We start from the raw sequence: 17,315 nt of genomic DNA on the forward strand, positions 1-17,315 counted from the left end.
AAGGGAATGGCAACCCACTCCAGTATTCTTGCCCGGAGAATCCTATGAACAGAGGAGCCTGGCGGGCTGAAGTTCATGGGGTTGAAAAGAGTCAGACAAAACCGAATGACTAACACTTTCACTTTCAGCGCCAAGTGGCCCTCAGGAATGGCTGGCTGCTTGTCAGTACACGAGGGTCCCCAGGTCCCCACAGTCTCAACCTCTACTTGGCATTTTTCCAAGTCTTAATTTTTGCCAGACGGACAGGATGATTCACTGTTCTTTCAATGTGCCCTTCCCTGATCCCTTACCAATAATTTCCAGCATCTGCTCAGGTGCCTGTCAGAGTTTTGGGTCTCCTCCTCACCTGCTCATCCTCTTTGCCCTGTTTTCTATCAGAGTGGCTGTCTTTTTCTCTTGCTGACTTGCAGCTGTTCCTTTTTAATATACATTCTGGATATTCTTCTCATTGATTTTACTTTTTTATTTTTGGTTTTGCTGGGTCTTTGTTGCAGAGTGCAGGCTTTTTCTAGTTGTGGTGCATGGGCCCTAGAGCACACAGGCTCAGTGGTTGCAGTATGCAGGTTTAGTTGCTCCGCAGAATGAGAGATCTTAGTCCCCTAACCAGGGATCAAACCGGTGTCCCCTACATTAGAAGGTGGATTCTTAACTACCAGACCACCAGGGAAGCTCCTCTCATTGATTTTAGACATTTTAAATATAGTTTTTCCTCTCTGTCATTTGATATTTGTCCCACAGTGTCCTCAATTAAAAGAAATCTTTATTTGGATGTTATTAAATGCACCCTTTTTCTGTCTCATAAGTTTTTTGTGGTTTGCTTGAGAAGTCTTTTCCTTTGTGGTTGCTGGTGTTATTGCTGGTATTAACCATCCCCGAGGGCCATGGGGGTGGCACACATATATACCAGTGCCCAGAGCTTTCCGATCTCACTCCTTGAACCTCGTTCGAGTCCAGGAGGCCTGGAGACACTTTCTCACGACGAGCTCAGTTCAGTCAGGGCCATTACATCACCTTGTGTGAAGCAGGTGCCGAGTATATTGGCTGAGAGTCACAAACGGAGCATCACAGAGAGCATCCTTGAGATTAGAGGAGAGAGAAGAGAAAACGCAGGAGGAGGAAAAAGGTGGAGAGGGTCTGAAACCGTATCACACGGCATGGAATGGAAAAGTTGAAGAGAATGCTCTCTGTACTTGTCTAAATGTTCCAGTCTGGGGAAAAAAAAAAAAAAATCCATGGTGACTTCTCTCAGTGGAAAAAAGAAAGGAACAAAAATAGACTTCTAGGAACTTCCTTGGTGGTCCAATAGCTAGAACTCTGCACTCCCTACGCAGGGGCCTGGGTTCAATCCCCAGTCAGGGGACTAGATTCCATATGCCTCAACCTAGGACCTGGTGCAGCCAAATAAATAAATATTTTTAAAAGTAGACTTATATGAGAGCTTTGGTTGAATGGACTCACTTACTAGGTTTGGCAGAATCATACTGCAACTACTACTCCACTCCCGGGTATCTACACTACAGAACTATGCACTGCTTCGTTCACCAAAAGACAGGGGATGGAATGGTCACAGAAACATTATTCACAGCAGCCCCAAACTGGAAACAACTAAAATGTCCATGACAGAAAAACCGGTCAATAGATCATGAACTAATCACATGATGGAAGACTATACAGCAACCAAAATAATGAGCTACAACTAAATATAATACAGAAGAATCGCAAAGACACCGGGTTAAACGAAGGAAGCCAGACACAATAGTTGATTCAGTTTATATATATAGCTCAAAACCAGGCAAAACCTCTTTGCTAGAAATTAGGCTGCTGGTAACACAAGGGGGCTTATGGGAAACAGAAACATTCCTTCTCTTGATTTGTGTCACATGGACATGTCCAGTTTGTCACCATTCAGCAACCTAAACACTTATGATTTGACTCTTTTTCGTACTTCCATTTAAAAATATGTCAAGCATGACACATTTAGGTAAACGAAAAAAAAAGCACACATACTCAAAAGAAAAGTCTGTTTCTATGAGCATGTTTCTATGTATTTAAACAAACTTGAGGCCAACAGGTCAGATGAAAGCCAACCATGTGTCAGCCCTGCCTAAGAGGGACAGTGGGATGGGGTGAGGGCTCCCAGGGGGTTAGCTTCCATTTGCAATGTTTTGATAATAACAGTCTTTAAGATTGTGTGAGAATTAAATGAGTTAATACAAGCCCTTACAACAGTGTGAGGCATACAGTAGGTGCTACATGAGGTTCTCTTACAATAAAAGGAATAGAGTGAAAATGTTTTCTGGGGGCATAAATGGCATTAAAACTAAGCTAGAAATAAAAGAAACAGAAGAAGAAATATACAAAATACCATGTCTTGTGACTTTCCAAACTTCTGTGCGTTGTTAGACGTAACTATGTCCTTACAGAAATACAGACTTTTCTTTCCAGTGCGTGTACATAAATGTGTCATATTAGGCATATTTTCTTTGAAAAGGACTTTTATTGAAGCATGACAGTGACCGAACAGAGAATCACGGGTCTGGAGATCGAAAGATGGGGGAGATAGAGCCCGCCGGGTGATTGGGGGTGGGGGCCGGCAGCACCGGAAACCTCAGCCTGAAGGGATCCCCAAGTGGGGGGAGGGGGGACCTTTGGTCTCTCCCCAGCCTCTTCCTTCCCCCTGGCCTGGGGCTGGGTGGGGAGGGGCAGTTCCTCTTTCCTTCCCAAGCGCCGAGGAGGCCCCAGCTCCCAAGGGGCTAAGAAGCTGGAGCAGTGGTGAGGGGGGAGGAGCTGAGCCTCACTCTTATAAGACCCCCTCCCCCCCCCAGGAAGCATGAACAGGAAAGACAGCAAGAGGTGAGAGGACCCTCCCCAAGGAGACCGGGAGCTCCCTAAGCGCCTGGGTCTCTCTCGGGCTGCAGGGGAGGGTCGGGGAGGTTCTGACGAGGGCGGGCACGGTCGAGCTCCTCTCGCAGCCGCTGCAGAAGCAGGGGGCGCCAGGTGGAAAGATGCTTCGGGGTGTCCAGAGAAAGTTCAGGCTGGGGCTGTTGGCTCGGGCGGCTGTGTCTTATCCTTGCTCTGCTGGAATTCGAGCTGCTCGGAGCCCGTTCTCCCCCGCACCCTTCACGCCCCTCAATCATCCTGGCTCCCTAGGCTGGGTGTCTCTGTCCTCCCCGGGGGTTTTCTTGGCTGCCCGCTGGACTGGAAACTCCAGACTCCTGCAGGGCCCTACCCTAGGGGAGGGGAGTGTGCCAAGGGGCAAGGCGGCTTCCCTGCCTCTTAAGCGACTCCTGGCTGTCCCCTGATGCAACGGCGGGGGAGGTGGGGGGCAACAGTCCGAAGGTAAGGGCCTAGCAGCTGGTTATGCCCGCAGGTTCTAGAATAGGCTTCCTATAACCTGGACAAACTTGCCCTCCTGTCCTCACAGGGGCAATGGTGGCTGCATCCCTAGCTGGGGCAGCTTCCCCTTTCTCCCCCGGCTTGTCTCTGATGGCAAAAGGTCCCCTCCCCTATAATATCCAGGAGTTTAGTGGTGGAGACCTGGCTGCCTCATTCTCTAGCTGTGTGACCCTAGGTCAGTCACTTGCCCACTCTGTGCCTCAGTTTCTTCTTCAGTCAGTAGAGCAATCGTAGCCCCTCTTCAGACGGACTCATAAGCCCTCAGTGGTACAGCCTAGACCTTTGGTTCTCAAGCATGGGCACACGTCAGAGCCACCTGGAGGACTTCTAAAACACAGGCTTCTGGGCTCACCTCCAAGGTTTCTGACGTCATCGTAGGTCTGAGGTGGGGCCTGAGAATTTCTATTTATGTCAAGTTCCCAGGTAATGCTGTTGGGATTGGACCTCCTTTGAAAATCTCTGGTCTGAAGATAGGTGTTTACCTCCCTGCCCGGTACACAGTGGGTGCTCAGTAATGCCAGCTGTTACTTGACAACATTCAGTACTGATTTCCTGAGCCCTCAGGATGCTCCAGGGACATAGCAGTGCCCTTGTTAAGGGGGTCTCCCAATTTCTGTTCACCCCCATCCCCCCAGCCTGGCTTTCAGTCTGCTCCATCACATTCTCTCTCTGTGTCTCAAATCTAACTTTCCCACCCCTGGCCACTTAACAGCCTCAGCAAACTTAATCCCTTATTTAGCACTTTTGAAGAGCAGGGCATTGAATGTTCATAATAAATTCCTGGGAAAGGTCCCAAGATGACTTTCATTTTTCACATGAGGAAACTGAGGTCTGAAGAAATGATGTCATTAACATAAAGTTACACAGCCAGCACAAATTCCTCCAACCCAGTTTTTTGGGTTTTGTTTTGTTTTGTTTTGGCCTCAAGGCATGTGGGAGGTTAGTTTCCTAACCAGGGATTGAACTTGTGCTCCTGGCAGTGTAAGCACAGAGACAACTGCTGGACCACTAGGGAAGTCCTTCCAACCCAGTTTTTTTTTTTTTTTTTTTTTAATTTTTGTGTGTGTGTTTTGGCCACATCGGGCGGCATGTGGGATCTTAGTTCCCCGGCCAGGGATCGAACCTGTGTCCCCTGCATTGTAAGACTAGAGTCTTAACCACTGGACCACCAGGGAAGTCCCCCAACCCAGTTTTATCTGACTCCTGTGGAAGCCAAGGCTTTCTGCCTGGATTCTGCTCCCTCCTTCCTTCACCACCCCTGTCTCCCCATTACCCTCGTTCCCCAACTAGAACAGGAGCCTCAGGGAGGCGAAGGGCAGAGTGAGGGCTATTTTTAAACTTCTTGAAGCTGCCTCAGCCCGAGGGACCACGCCCAGCTCTGAAGAGCCCTGGTGAGGCCACATTGCACCCGTATCTTCTCTCCAGGCTCCAAATCTAGAGACCCAGGCTCATAGCTGAGACTCCAGTCCTGCTGAAAGGCTGACTTGGGGAAGGGGGTCTGTCACCTTAGTGGGGATCACGGAGAGGGGGAGAAGAGAGAAATGAAATCTCAGGGGTCTGCTTCCCTCCTGAGGGCTCAGGGGACAAGGGGTGGGTGTTGGAAGGCAAAGGGGAATTCTTTTTTCTGGTTTTTTTTTTTCCCAATTTTTAAAATTCAATAATTTTAATTAATTTATTTATTTTCAGCTGCACTGGGTCTTCATTGCTTTTTTGCTTCAGCTTTCTCTAGTTGTGGCGAGCAGGGGGGCTACCCTTCATTGGGGTGCTCGGGCTTCTCATTGTAGTGGCTTCTCTCGTTGCAGAACCCAGGCTGTAGGCGCATAGGCTTCAGTGGTTGTGGTACACAGGCTTAGTTGCTCCATGGCATGTGGAATCTTCCTGGTCTAGGGATCAAACTCATGTCCCCTGCATTGGCAGGTGGATTCTTATCCATTGAGCCAACAGGGAAGCCCTGCAAAGAGGAATTCTGAGGAGCAGCCCTGAAGGCAGGAGCCTTCCATGATTCCCCCTAGGTAGAACAAGAATAGTTCTGGGGGTCTTCTCTCCATGATTCCCTGGGAGGTCTGGAGTAACCCATCTGCCAGCAGGAAGTCTCTTTCATGAGGTCTTGGGACCACACAGTCAAGGGGAATTTGGGGGCAGTGGCTGGTGGAGAAGAGTTCTTATGATTCCTGATGGGTCCTTACTAGTCCTGGGGGGGTCTTCTCCCATGATTCCCTGGGGGGGGGCAATCAGGGTACCCTTAGGGGTTTTCCCCCTGGTTCCCTTGGAGTTTGCCTGTAGGAGATGGCTCCCATGATCTGGAGTACTGGGGTTTTCTCCTATGGATCCAGTGCAGGTCAGGACTAATGCCAGCCCCTTGCCTTTAGGAAGCTTCTCCCAGGATGCCTTGGGGCTTTGGGGTCGAGAAGAATGTTGGGGGTCTGCCTGAAGGAAGGGACTCCCATGAATCCCCAGGGGATGTTCCCACAGGAAATCCCACCAGGAATGCCCAGGCAAGACAGGGGGGCGGGGCCGGCCCCGACAGGCCCGCCGCCACAAGACATGCCCCAGCCCCCGGGAAATCAGCAAGGTCATGGCTTCCATGGCTCTGGGCATGCTGAACGAGGGCGGCTGCAGCGAAGATGAGCTGCTGGAGAAATGCATTCAGTCCTTTGGTGAGTCTCCCCCGTCCCTGGCCAGCCTCCCCCAAGTCTGAGCTTGAGCCAAGCACCCACCTCTCTCCGGGCTCAATTTGAGGGGTACAAAAACAGGAGCAGGAGTATGTGGAATGAATCTCAATAGTAGGAACACAAGAGATACCTGTGTTTCATTTTCCTGACCTGCATGGACGGGGCGGCAGGGTGGGGGTGGGGGGATCTGACTCTTATTTCCATCTTCAGCATGACTTGCCAGGCACGATGTTGGTCCATGCACAGTCCAGACGAGGAAACTGGAGCACAAGGAGGCCAGGTTGTGTGCCCGAGCTCACAGACGGAGTCACTGGTAGAACTGGGGTTTGAACCAGGATGTCCACCAGGGGCCATTCTGACCCAGAGTCCCCTTCTCCTGCCTGCAGACTCGGCTGGCAGCCTGCGCCGCGGGGACCACGTTCTCAACATGGCACTTGCCATGCACAGCTGGGTGCTGCCTTCTGCCCACTTTGCTGCCCGTCTGCTGACCTTATATCCTCCCAGGGCCATAAGCAGTGGGTGGAGGGCGGAGGACAGAGACGTGAGAGCCTGTGGGGACGGGGTGAGCAGTTAGCCCTGAGATGCTGGATGACCGAGCCTTGACCGGAACTCAAGTACCAAGAGGCCACAGGGAGCACGCAGGAGCGGAGACGGCTGCAGATCTGTCACCTGGTCAGGTAGGCCTGGGCCAAGACTCCACGCCCATGATGACCCAGGAGCTTCACCCTGCTGCCACCCCCCAAAAAAGCACTTTCCAGAGACTATGCAGTTCTACTCCCCTACATCCCACTTCTGAGAACACCCTAGCTTGTTTCCTAAAACCTCCCAGTTCTCCTCCTTAGAACCCTCACCTCTTAGAGACCCCTGACAAGATCTTATGGACCCTACCCCCAAGACCTCCAGCTCAGATTCCTGAAATTCCTGAAACCTCCCATGTACCCACCTAGCTTCTAAGATTCCGCTCACCCTGTTACCCCAAAATCTCACCCCATAGGCCCCCAACCTAGTCCCTGAGACCCACCTCCACTATTGTGCTTTCAAACCACTTCCCAGAGATTGCCCAGTCTATCCTCCATAGATCCCTCAGCCTGTACTAAGAGGCCCCCAGGCCTACTCCCAGAGCTCCTCCCAGCCTGGTGCCTCTCTGAACCCTGGCCTTCCAGAGACCCACCTGTACATATTCAGAGTCACCACCCCCAAGCCCAGCACCTAGAGATCCCTCAGCGCGAGACCCCTTACAGAGACCTGCGTCCCTCCCCCCAGCCCCATCCCACCACCTCTAAACCACCCCCCAGGTACTGGCTGACCCAACACCCTGAGATGATGCACCAGGACCCCCAGTTAGAAGAGGTTATAGGCCGCTTCTGGGCCACTGTGGAGCAGGAGGGTAACTCAGCCCAGCAGAGCCTAGGAGACTTCTCCAGTCGGTGAGTCAGGCCCTTCCCCTCCCCACCGACACCCCGACACCTCCCACCCTGAGTCCCTCTAATACCCTGCCTCTTTTTGCCCCCCAGGCTGAGCCCGGGTGGCCCAGGCCCCCCACACCCCATGAGCAGCCCAGGCCTGGGCAAGAAGCGCAAAGTGTCCTTGCTTTTCGACCACCTGGAGACTGAGGAGCTGGCAGAGCACCTCACTTACCTGGAGTTCCGGTCCTTCCAGGCTATCACAGTAAGGACCCCTCCCCTCCCAACTGGAGATGGCTTAGGGTGGGGCGGGGCTGGGCTGGAGCCAGGCAGGACTGAGAGGACCCAAACTGTCAAACTTGGGTGCTAGAGGGTACAGGAAAATGAGTTAAGCTGGCTGAGTACAGAGCCCCCAGGGTTCACATCCCATCAGCGCCTTCCTACCTGTGTGACTTTGAATTAGTTTCTCAGCCTCTCTGGGACTCAGTTTTCTCATGTGTGAAAAGGAGGTCATAATATTTCATTGGCTCGTTGGGGAAATTAAATTAATATGTCCATTTAAAAATGCTCATCACAGGGGACTTCTCTGGTGGTCCAGTGGCTAAGACTCTGCTTTCAATTCAGGAGGCTCAGGTTCGATCCTTGGTCAGGAAACTAGATCTCACATGCCGCAACTAAGAACCAGTGCAGCCAAATAAATATTTTTAAAAGGCTTGTCACAGTGCCTGGCACATAGTAAATGCTCAAAATATTTTTATTAATTGTTCATTTATTTGAGAAGAATTTAAATACGCTGTGCTTCGACCTGTTTTCTGAAAAAGGGGGACTTAGTTCCTGCCTCATAGGTACCTGGTGGCTCAGATGGTAAAGAATCCACCTGCAGAGCAGGAGACCTGGGTTCGATCCGTGGGTAGGGAATTTCCCCTGGTGAAGGGAACCACAACCCACTCCAGTATCCTTGCCTGGAGAATCCCATGGGCAGAGGAGCCTGGCGGGCTACAGTCCATGGAGTTGCAAAGAGTTGGACACAACTGAGCAACTAACACTCATTTTCATAGAATCAGTGCCTGATCCAGAGTAAATGCCATCCAGTTGAACATTTGAAATTGGCATCGTTTGACATATTTTACCTACTCAAATGATCATTTAAAATGCTTCAAACTATATATGTATTTAGTTATTGCCATCTTGACATCATTTTGAGGGCAGGTGGGGATCTGGTTCCTTAATGTGAAAATCTCCTGACTGTACACTGCAGTGGATGTGGGTATGTAATGTTGACCCCTTGTGCAGAACAAATAGCAGTTAGTTCTGTATCCTCTTCTGTACACAAGTCAGGTATACTGTTGAGGGCAATATACTGTGTGACCTGGGCAAATTACTAAGCCTCTCTGTGCCTCAATGACCTCATCTGTAAAATGGGAATAGTATATATAGTATTCATTCATATAGTATTCAATTCATCAATTTGTAAGGCTATGACAGAGGGCTCAGAATAGTGCCCAGCTTTCCTTAAACGTTTCTCCTCAGATGAGAGGGGACCATGTTGACATGTGATGGCCTGGCTAGGACATCAGAGGTCGTGACTGTTTGCTGTATGGGCGTGTGAGGGGTAGGGCCTGAGCGCCAGGGCCCACCCTGACGCCCACCTCTCCCCCAGCCCCAGGACCTGCGCGACTACGTTTTGCAGGGCTCTGTGCGGGGCTGCCCGACCCTGGAGGGCTCCGTAGGTCTCAGCAACAGCGTGTCCCGCTGGGTGCAGGTCATGGTGCTGAGCCGTCCGGGGCCCGCACAGCGAGCGCAGGTGCTGGACAAGTTCATCCACGTGGCACAGGTGAGGCCCGCCTTCTGCACACCTGCCCCGCGGGGCTCTCGGGCTGTGACGTCACCATCTCCGGGCCCCGCCCTGCCGCCTCTCGTCCCACCCTGGCCATGCCCCAAGAGGCCTCAGTCCCATCGTTCCAACTCAGGACTGTGATGGCACTTCTTCCCTGGCCTTGATTTCACCACGCAAACCCGCAAGGGCCCCACTCCTTGGTCCCAGACGTGGCAGGTGACGACGTTCGTCCTGACTCCGTCACCCAAGCCCTATGCCCAAATATTCTGTCGCCAGGACAACGGAAGAGGAGGCTCTTTCTTGCCTCCACCTTTGCCTCATCCCCTGCCTGGGTCCCTAGGCCCCAGCTGCCCCTTCAGGACAGTGACATCATCCGGCCCCATCACTGCAGGTCTCCCTAGGCCCCGCCGCGCCCTCCTCCCCCCGCCCCTTTTCTCCCCTCCCCCCTCCTCCTAGGTTCCCTCCCTGCTGGAGAAAAGGGAAGCCCTCCTTCCCCCAGCTGGCCGCGCCCCCTTGCGTACTTCCTCGCAGACCACGCCCTTCCTCTGGCGTCTTTCCTCGTCTTGCTTCCCCTCCTTGGCTTAGAGGTTCTGGCCTCTACCTGGGGTCTCCTCAGTCTGAGAATCTTATTTCTCCCTGGCCCCACCTTCTCCCCCCAGCGACCTCCACTCTTAAACTTGAAAAAGGGGAGGATGAGGCTATTGCTCCTGATGACTGGCTGACCCCGCACCTGTCTCTCATCTACCTGATCCCTCCGTATCACTCTAGCCCCATTCACCTCTGCCCGGCCCCTAACTCCCGCCCAGAGCACAGGCCTTCTTGCCCTTCTTCACCTGACTCCCAGGGCAGAGACCGCCTACTTGCCTGACACCCTCACATCTCTCTGAATCCTCCAAGCCTGACACAGACCTGTTGAGTCCCCAAACCGGTCCAATTCCCCATACTCGCCTGACTCCCCCCACTTATCTGACTTCACATTAGTCATCTGCATGACTCCTGGGTAATGCCCACATACCTGCTTGCGGCCCACCCCTGCCTGACACATCTCACCTGTCTGATGCCTACATGGCACCCCTCCCCACATGCTTAAGACTTCATCTCAGCTGGGGGGATGCTGTCACTTGAACCCCCAATTTATCTGTCCTCCGTGTGGTACCCACCACTTCTGCATCACCTTCTCTCCCTAGAGGCTCCTCCAGCTGCACAATTTCAACACGCTGATGGCAGTCACAGGCGGCCTCTGTCATAGTGCCATCTCCAGACTCAAGGACTCCCATGCCCACCTGAGCCCTGACAGCACCAAGGTGAACCCCTGCTGCCCTCCCCAAAGTTCCAGTGATCAATTACCCTGAACCCCCACACTTTTCCCAACCCCCTCCACCCCTTCCCAGGAGCCCTGGAGCCACCTAGAGACCTTGCTTCTCCAAATCCGACAGACCCCAGGCTTTGTCCTCCTCTGTCACTCTTCCTCCCTCTTCACCCATGGTGCTGACCTCTCTCTACTGAGTGTCTGGTCCTGAGCGGCACTGGAGGGAGACAGATAAGAGATGCTAGCAGAGAACTTGCAGTCTAGGGGGAGAGTGAAATGATGCCCCTAGGGATACCAACATTTGGGCCACCCATGGGAGGAGCATGGGTTGGGGGTGTCCTGAAAGTGTCTTTTTTTTTTTTTTTTGAAAGTGTCTTAAGGAGAGTGCGTCATCCATGAGTCTGGTGTGTGGCTGAGGTCAGGACATGGCAGGATATTAGGCTAGAGATGCCCCAGGGTGGGGGGCAGGGAGGATCCTGTTGTCTTTTGCAAGTTCAGCTAAGGTGTCTGGCCTTTATCTAGAGGGCAGTGGGGAGTTAGGAAAGATGACAGCACCCATGATCAGAGTTGGGTTTTTGAAAAATCACTCTGGCCTGGGGAATGGGAGATAGTGGGGCCTTTCTGAGATGGGGACCCAAGAAAAAGAGCAGTCTGATAGTGCTGAAGCCAGTGTGGGACATGGAGGGGCTTGGGGAGAGTTCCAGGATGCCACTGCGCCCCTGGGGGTCCAGAGGCTGATGGGTACTCCCCTTCAGGGAGCTGGGGGAACAGAGCCAGCCTCCCCCATTCCATGCCCCTCCCACACAGGCCCTGCTGGAGCTGACAGAGCTCCTGGCGGCCCACAACAACTACGCCCGTTACCGCCGCACCTGGGCTGGCTGCACAGCTTTCCGGCTGCCTGTTCTGGGAGTGCACCTCAAGGATCTGGTGGCCCTGAACGAGGCGCAGCCTGACAGGTTGCCTGACGGCCGCCTGCACCTGCCCAAACTCAACAGTCTCTACCTGCGGCTGCAGGAGTTGGCAGCCCTGCAGCGACAGGAACCCCCGGGCAGTGCCAGTGAGGACCTTCTGCACCTGCTCACGGTGAGCTGCCCTGAGCTGCCGCGGCTGAGCTCCCAAGACTGCACCTGTAGGGCCCTGAGATTTAGGGTCCTGGTGGATGAGGGTCAGGACAGAATAGTAGAATAGCACTGGAATGCATGAGCTTTGAAGCCAGAACTTGTAAGTTTTGTTTTTGTTTTCTCCTGTGTGATCTCAGGCAAGTCACTTAATTCCTCAGCCTCAGTTTCCTTAACTGCACAATGGGAATACTAATAGGACCTACTTCAGAGAGTGAGTGAAAAGAATCAATAATATAACTCATGTAAATATCACTCATATAGTTCACACAAAGTACTTAAACTAGTATCTGGAACACAGTGAGCTCTATATAAGTAATGCATTTTGGGGGACTTCCCTGATGGTCCACTGGCTAAGACTACAAGCTCCCAATGCAGGAGGGCCCAGGTTCGATCCCTGGTCAGGGAACTAGATCCCACATGCTGCAACTAAGAGTTTGCATGCCACAACTAAAGATCCCACATGCCACAACTAAGACCTGGCACAGCCAAATAAATAAATTTTTTAAAATGTGTTTTTCCCCCAATTCGCCAAGGAACTCAAACTTCCATTGATCTGAGCGCCAGCATTGCTTTGGGCTTTTGTACTCCTAAACTTCAAGGTTCTGGGCTTCTCACACCAACAGATCAAAATTCCAAGCTATAACATATTCAGGAATCTAAGCAAAAAGATAAGTTATTAATCATTTTCTGTGTGCCAGACACCATGTTAAACAGTACCCAGAGAGCACTTCATTCCATCCTCACACCCCTACAAGGAAGGGATCCTTATTTACCCATTCTACAGACTGGGAAACTGAGGCCCACAGAGGTAAGGCCATTCACCTCCTGTCCTACAGCAGGCCAGCTTCAGAACATGAGTGTTAACATATGTTAACCATCACACTATGTCCCAAGACTGCGAGTGTGCAGTTCTGGCTACATTTTATTTTACATAGATAGATAGGAAGATAGAGGATTTCTTTCTAAAGAGCAATAAATTGACAGAGACTGGGATTTGGAGGACCATGTAGTCGAAGACTGAAAAGTTGACTTTCAGATCCTAAGTCAGGACCACCAGCAAATTGAAAATCTGGGGCTCCTTCTTTGAAATTATTGAGAATTTTAAGAGGGTGACAGCAGGGCCTTAAATGAACCGAAGGCCCTTCTACGTGTGGGGCCTGCCTCTGAAGCTGGTCCTGTCCTCTGATGATTGATGCCTAAGCTGCTATGCTTTGCTGGCTCTGAGGCCATCAGCCCAAATATTTATTGAGCACCAGCTGTGAGCCAGGCATTGCTTTAGGCACTTAGGCTCACAGCAGTGTGTGCATCAGGAAAAAAAAAAAAATTGCTGTCTTGTGGGGCTGACTTCCTTGTGGGGGAGATAGACAGTGAAAAAAGTAAATAAGTAAATCATATGGTCTTTTAGATAATAGGTGCTATAAAGAAAACTAAAGCAGAAACAGACAATGGAAAGTGATAGAGGATAGAATTTAGGCAATTCTAAATAGGATCAAAAAAACCTCAATGAGAAGATGGTGTTTCTGGACTAGGAGGCCAGCAGTATGGAGAGTGAATGGGGCCTCAGTGGGAGAAAGGACCATGGGGGTCCCAGGAGAGAGGGGTTTTGGAAAGAGGAGGAGATTGGGGGTCCGGGCAGTCCTAGCTTGCAGGGAGGAGGATGGAGACAAGGAGGGTCCTTATTAACATCCTGCCCATCCCCAGCTTTCCCTGGATCTCTTCTACACGGAGGACGAGATCTATGAGCTTTCCTATGCCCGGGAGCCCCGCTGTCCCAAGAGTCTGGTGAGACCCCAGCCCTGACCTCTGACCTCCAGCCCAAGCCTCTGCCCTGACTAACTGTGCCCATTTGTCCCTGCCCCAGCCACCCTCCCCCTTCAAGGCGCCCCTGGTGGTGGAGTGGGCCCCTGGTGTGACGCCCAAGCCTGACACGGTCACTCTGGGTCGGCATGTGGAGCAGCTGGTGGAGGTGAGGAGGAGCCCTGAGCTGGAGGAGGGATCTAAGACTGTGGGGACCCTGGGGACTTCCATGGTGGTCCAGGGGTTATGACTCCACACTGCCAACGCAGGGGGCACGGGTTCGATTCCTGGTCAAGGAACTAAGATTGCACATGCTGTGGGGTGTGGACAGAAGATTAAAAAAATAAGATAATGGTGGGGACCCTGATCTGACCTTACTCTTCCCCTCCCACGCTCCTCCCAAGTCTGTGTTCAAGAACTATGACCCTGATGGCCGCGGCACCATCTCTCAGGAGGACTTTGAGCGACTCTCAGGCAACTTCCCCTTCGCCTGCCACGGGCTTCACCCACCCCCCCGCCAGGGGTAGGTGCTCCCGACTCCTGGGTTCCCGTAAGATGAGGACCTGGGGTAGCCAGGGCTCCTGGGTCGGGGAGAACAGGGCCAGGCCTGCTAAAGTACAGTCTCTCCCCCAGGAGCGGCTCCTTCAGCCGTGAGGAGCTGACAGGATACCTGCTCCGGGCCAGTGCCATTTGCTCCAAGCTGGGCCTGGCCTTCCTGCACACCTTCCAGGAGGTCACCTTCCGCAAGCCCACCTTCTGTGACAGCTGCAGTGGCTTCGTGAGCATTCTGCCCACCGTCACCCTGAGGGACCCCTCCTGGAGCGCCCTAACTATTCACAGCCTGGGCTGGGAAAGCCAACCCTCCCTTGTGCTCACAAGCCCCAAGCCCCAGATAATCCCCATATTCAGGAAAATCCTCCAGCCTCAAATAGTCCCCGTACTTCACAGGGAAGCCTGGTGCTTTAATTCGTGGGGTCACAAAGTCAGAAACAACTGAGCGACTCAACAACAAACACTTCACAGAAATCCTAAATAATGGATATTCCCTACACCCTGGATAATTCTGAAGTCTAGATAATGCCAAAATCCCAATCTCCATCCTGGATAATTGACAAACCCTGGATAATAAGGGCTTTCCAAGTGGCACAATGGTAAAGAATCCACCTGCCAATGCAGGAGTCACTGGAGACACAAGTTCGATCCCTGGGTCGGGAAGATCCCCTGGAGGAGGAAATGGCAACCCACTCCAGTATTCTTGCCTGGGAAATCCCACAGAGGAGTCTGGCAGGCTACAGTCCATGGGGTCAAAAAGAGTCAGATACAACTGAGCATCCACGCACTGGACTGGGTGGGTAGATTATCTGCAAACTGAATCAGGCTCCCAAGTCTCTAGGCCTCAGATGATTCAAACGCTACGATTTCCAAAACCAGTTGGATTTGGAAGTCTGTCCTCCAATCTGTGAAATGGACAGATCTCTCACTCCCAAACCAAGACCGATTCGCAAACCTTGGATTGCTTTCCAAATTCACTTCTTCATTCACTGAATAGACACTGAGCACCTCCACGGTGCTAGGCACAGTTATAGACTCTTGGCGGGGGTGGAAGGGAACAGGCGGAAACAGAACAGACACAACCCCTGCCCATAGGATTTATGTTTTATTAACTCCAGATTTTGTCCGATTCTCATATCATAGGTGACTCTCCAAACTTGAGATAAATTTCCAAATTCCTTCAGTCTCCCAGACCCCACATAGGCCTCTAGCCTTGGGAACTTCCAAAACCTGGATGGTTTCCTCCAGACAGCCCCTATCCCTACCCCAATCACAGCCCTCCCTGTATTAGCCTAGGTAACCTGTTCTGCTCTCTCTTCCCAGCTTTGGGGTGTCACCAAGCAAGGCTACCGCTGTCGGGGTGAGTGGAGCATCAGTAGAGAAAGGGGATCTAGGACCTGCAAGCTGGAAGAAGGGGGACATGGACTGGGCCTCTGGCACTAACCTCTGACTCTCCCCCAGACTGTGGGCTGTGTTGCCACAGACACTGCAGAGACCAGGTGAAGGTGGAATGTAAGAAGAGGCCAGGGGCCAAGGGCGATGCGAGTCCCCCAGAAGCCCCTGTCCCACCCACTCCAGTTCCCCAGGCCAGCTGTGGTAAGACCCAGGGTGTGGCAGTCCTGGGAAGAGGGGCCTGGTGGACGGATGGGGATTCATTCTGCAGTCATGAGGCCTTTCCCATCATACCTACGTCCCTCCCATCTGCACCCCTGCACACAGGCTCCGAGGACCATCTCTCCTACACACTGTCCCTGGAACCTGAGCCTGGGTGCCACGTCCGCCATGCTTGGACCCAGACAGAGGCCCCACACCCCTCCTGGGAACCAGAGACGGTGAGGAGGAACTGCCCCCACCCCCAACTGGATACGGGGAGACCAGCAAGTTGCCTGGGGGACCCAGACAAGACTTGGGGAAGCACAGGGAAGTGAAACGAAGCAAAAGTCCTCAACTGCTTGGGTAGGAGGGTGTAGATAATGGGTTAATTTTTAATGTTGATAGCAATTTCAGTATGTTGGTGGGGAGGGGAAGGGGTAACCCCTAGTACAAAAGAAAAAGTGAGTTTAGGAAGAAAAACAGAAAGAAAATCAGAAGATGTTAAGAATAAGGCCAAATAGATCAGACACTATTAATAAATAGTGGAGTAAATTCCCCGCAGTGAACCTGAACATCGTACACTCCCCACGTCACCCCATGTTATCCTCCTTCCAGGTCCCTCTGCCAGCGAAGGCCTCACCACCCACCGAGTCCTCCAAGCTGAACTCCTAGATGTTGCCTTGGTCTCGTCTCTTCCCCACTTCCTCCTCCAGAGTCAGTCTCAAGTCCTGTTATTCCGTCTCCTTCCCATCCACACAGCCTCTGTTGAAGCTTCTGTCCTGTCTTACTCCAAAAGAAAGTTATTTTTTTCTTTTGCATCAGAGTGGCTGTTAATTGTATTCCCTTTTCTTGCATGTGATATCCGTGCAGCTCTGTGTTGGATACGTTTAGACCTAGCCTAGGTGGCTCAGTGGTCAAGAATCTACCTGCCAGTGTAGGAGACTGGGGTTGGATCCCCGGGTTGGGAAGATCCCCTGGATGAAGGGAATGGCAGCCCACTCCAGTATTCTTGCCTGGAGAATCCCACAGACAGAGGAGCCTGGCAGGTTATAGTCCATGGGGTTGCCAAGAGTTGGACACGACTGAGTGACTAAATATCATCATCTTGCCAAGTCCTTAAATTCCCATTTTACAGATGAGGAAACAGGCTCAGCGAGGTCAAACTGCTCACCAATGCAGACAGAACTCCTGAATGTTAAGAGTCAGCACTCACACCCAGCTTGTCCACCTCTCACATGGGAGCTACTGACCAATATGCTGCACTGATGTCAGCATGGGTCAGGAGCAGGAGGGGACAGCTGGTAGAGTTCCAAACTCTGAGGTGGGAGAGAAGGCCAGAGAAAGGGTAGAACAGGGAGGGAGCCTCTGAAACCTAAGTCAGATCAAATCCCTCCTCTGCTTAGAGCCCTCTGGTGGCTCCATCTCACTCAGGAAAACCAGAGTTCTCACTGTCCCCACCCCACATGGTCTGCCCCTGTCACCTCTCCAGCCTCCCATCCCAGCACTCACCCCTCACTCATCCTGCTTCAGCTACACTGGCCCCAGTGGTCCCTGATCATGCCCAAAACTACTCCTACCTCAGGACCTTTGCACAGGACACTCCCTCTGCCAGGAGGGGGTCCACGTGGCTCCCTC

General features: G+C 52.2%; 1 protein-coding gene across 2 annotated transcripts; it reads left to right on the forward strand.

Moving 5' to 3' along the window:
• Positions 1-2,705: 2,705 nt before the first annotated feature.
• On the forward strand, positions 2,706-16,498 carry RASGRP4 (RAS guanyl releasing protein 4). Of its 2 annotated transcripts, none has more exons than XM_043436932.1 (17): positions 2,706-2,853; positions 5,869-6,053; positions 6,455-6,560; positions 6,683-6,745; positions 7,364-7,495; positions 7,583-7,736; positions 9,132-9,305; positions 10,496-10,612; positions 11,425-11,700; positions 13,440-13,520; positions 13,600-13,704; positions 13,940-14,058; positions 14,169-14,313; positions 15,411-15,447; positions 15,549-15,683; positions 15,807-15,919; positions 16,296-16,498. In XM_043436932.1, exons 1-17 carry the CDS (start codon positions 2,831-2,833, stop codon positions 16,350-16,352), a joined length of 2,022 nt encoding a protein of 673 aa, XP_043292867.1. In that variant the 5' UTR covers positions 2,706-2,830; the 3' UTR covers positions 16,353-16,498. The 2 variants fall into 2 exon arrangements, with proteins under 2 accessions (XP_043292867.1, XP_043292868.1); XM_043436933.1 differs by lacking the exon at positions 2,706-2,853 and adding an exon at positions 6,279-6,348 and having other exon boundaries at positions 5,877-6,053.
• Positions 16,499-17,315: the final 817 nt, after the last annotated feature.

Source organism: Cervus canadensis, chromosome 18 (assembly GCF_019320065.1).
Source record: "Cervus canadensis isolate Bull #8, Minnesota chromosome 18, ASM1932006v1, whole genome shotgun sequence".
In the NCBI taxonomy this organism is placed as follows: domain Eukaryota; kingdom Metazoa; phylum Chordata; class Mammalia; order Artiodactyla; family Cervidae; genus Cervus; species Cervus canadensis.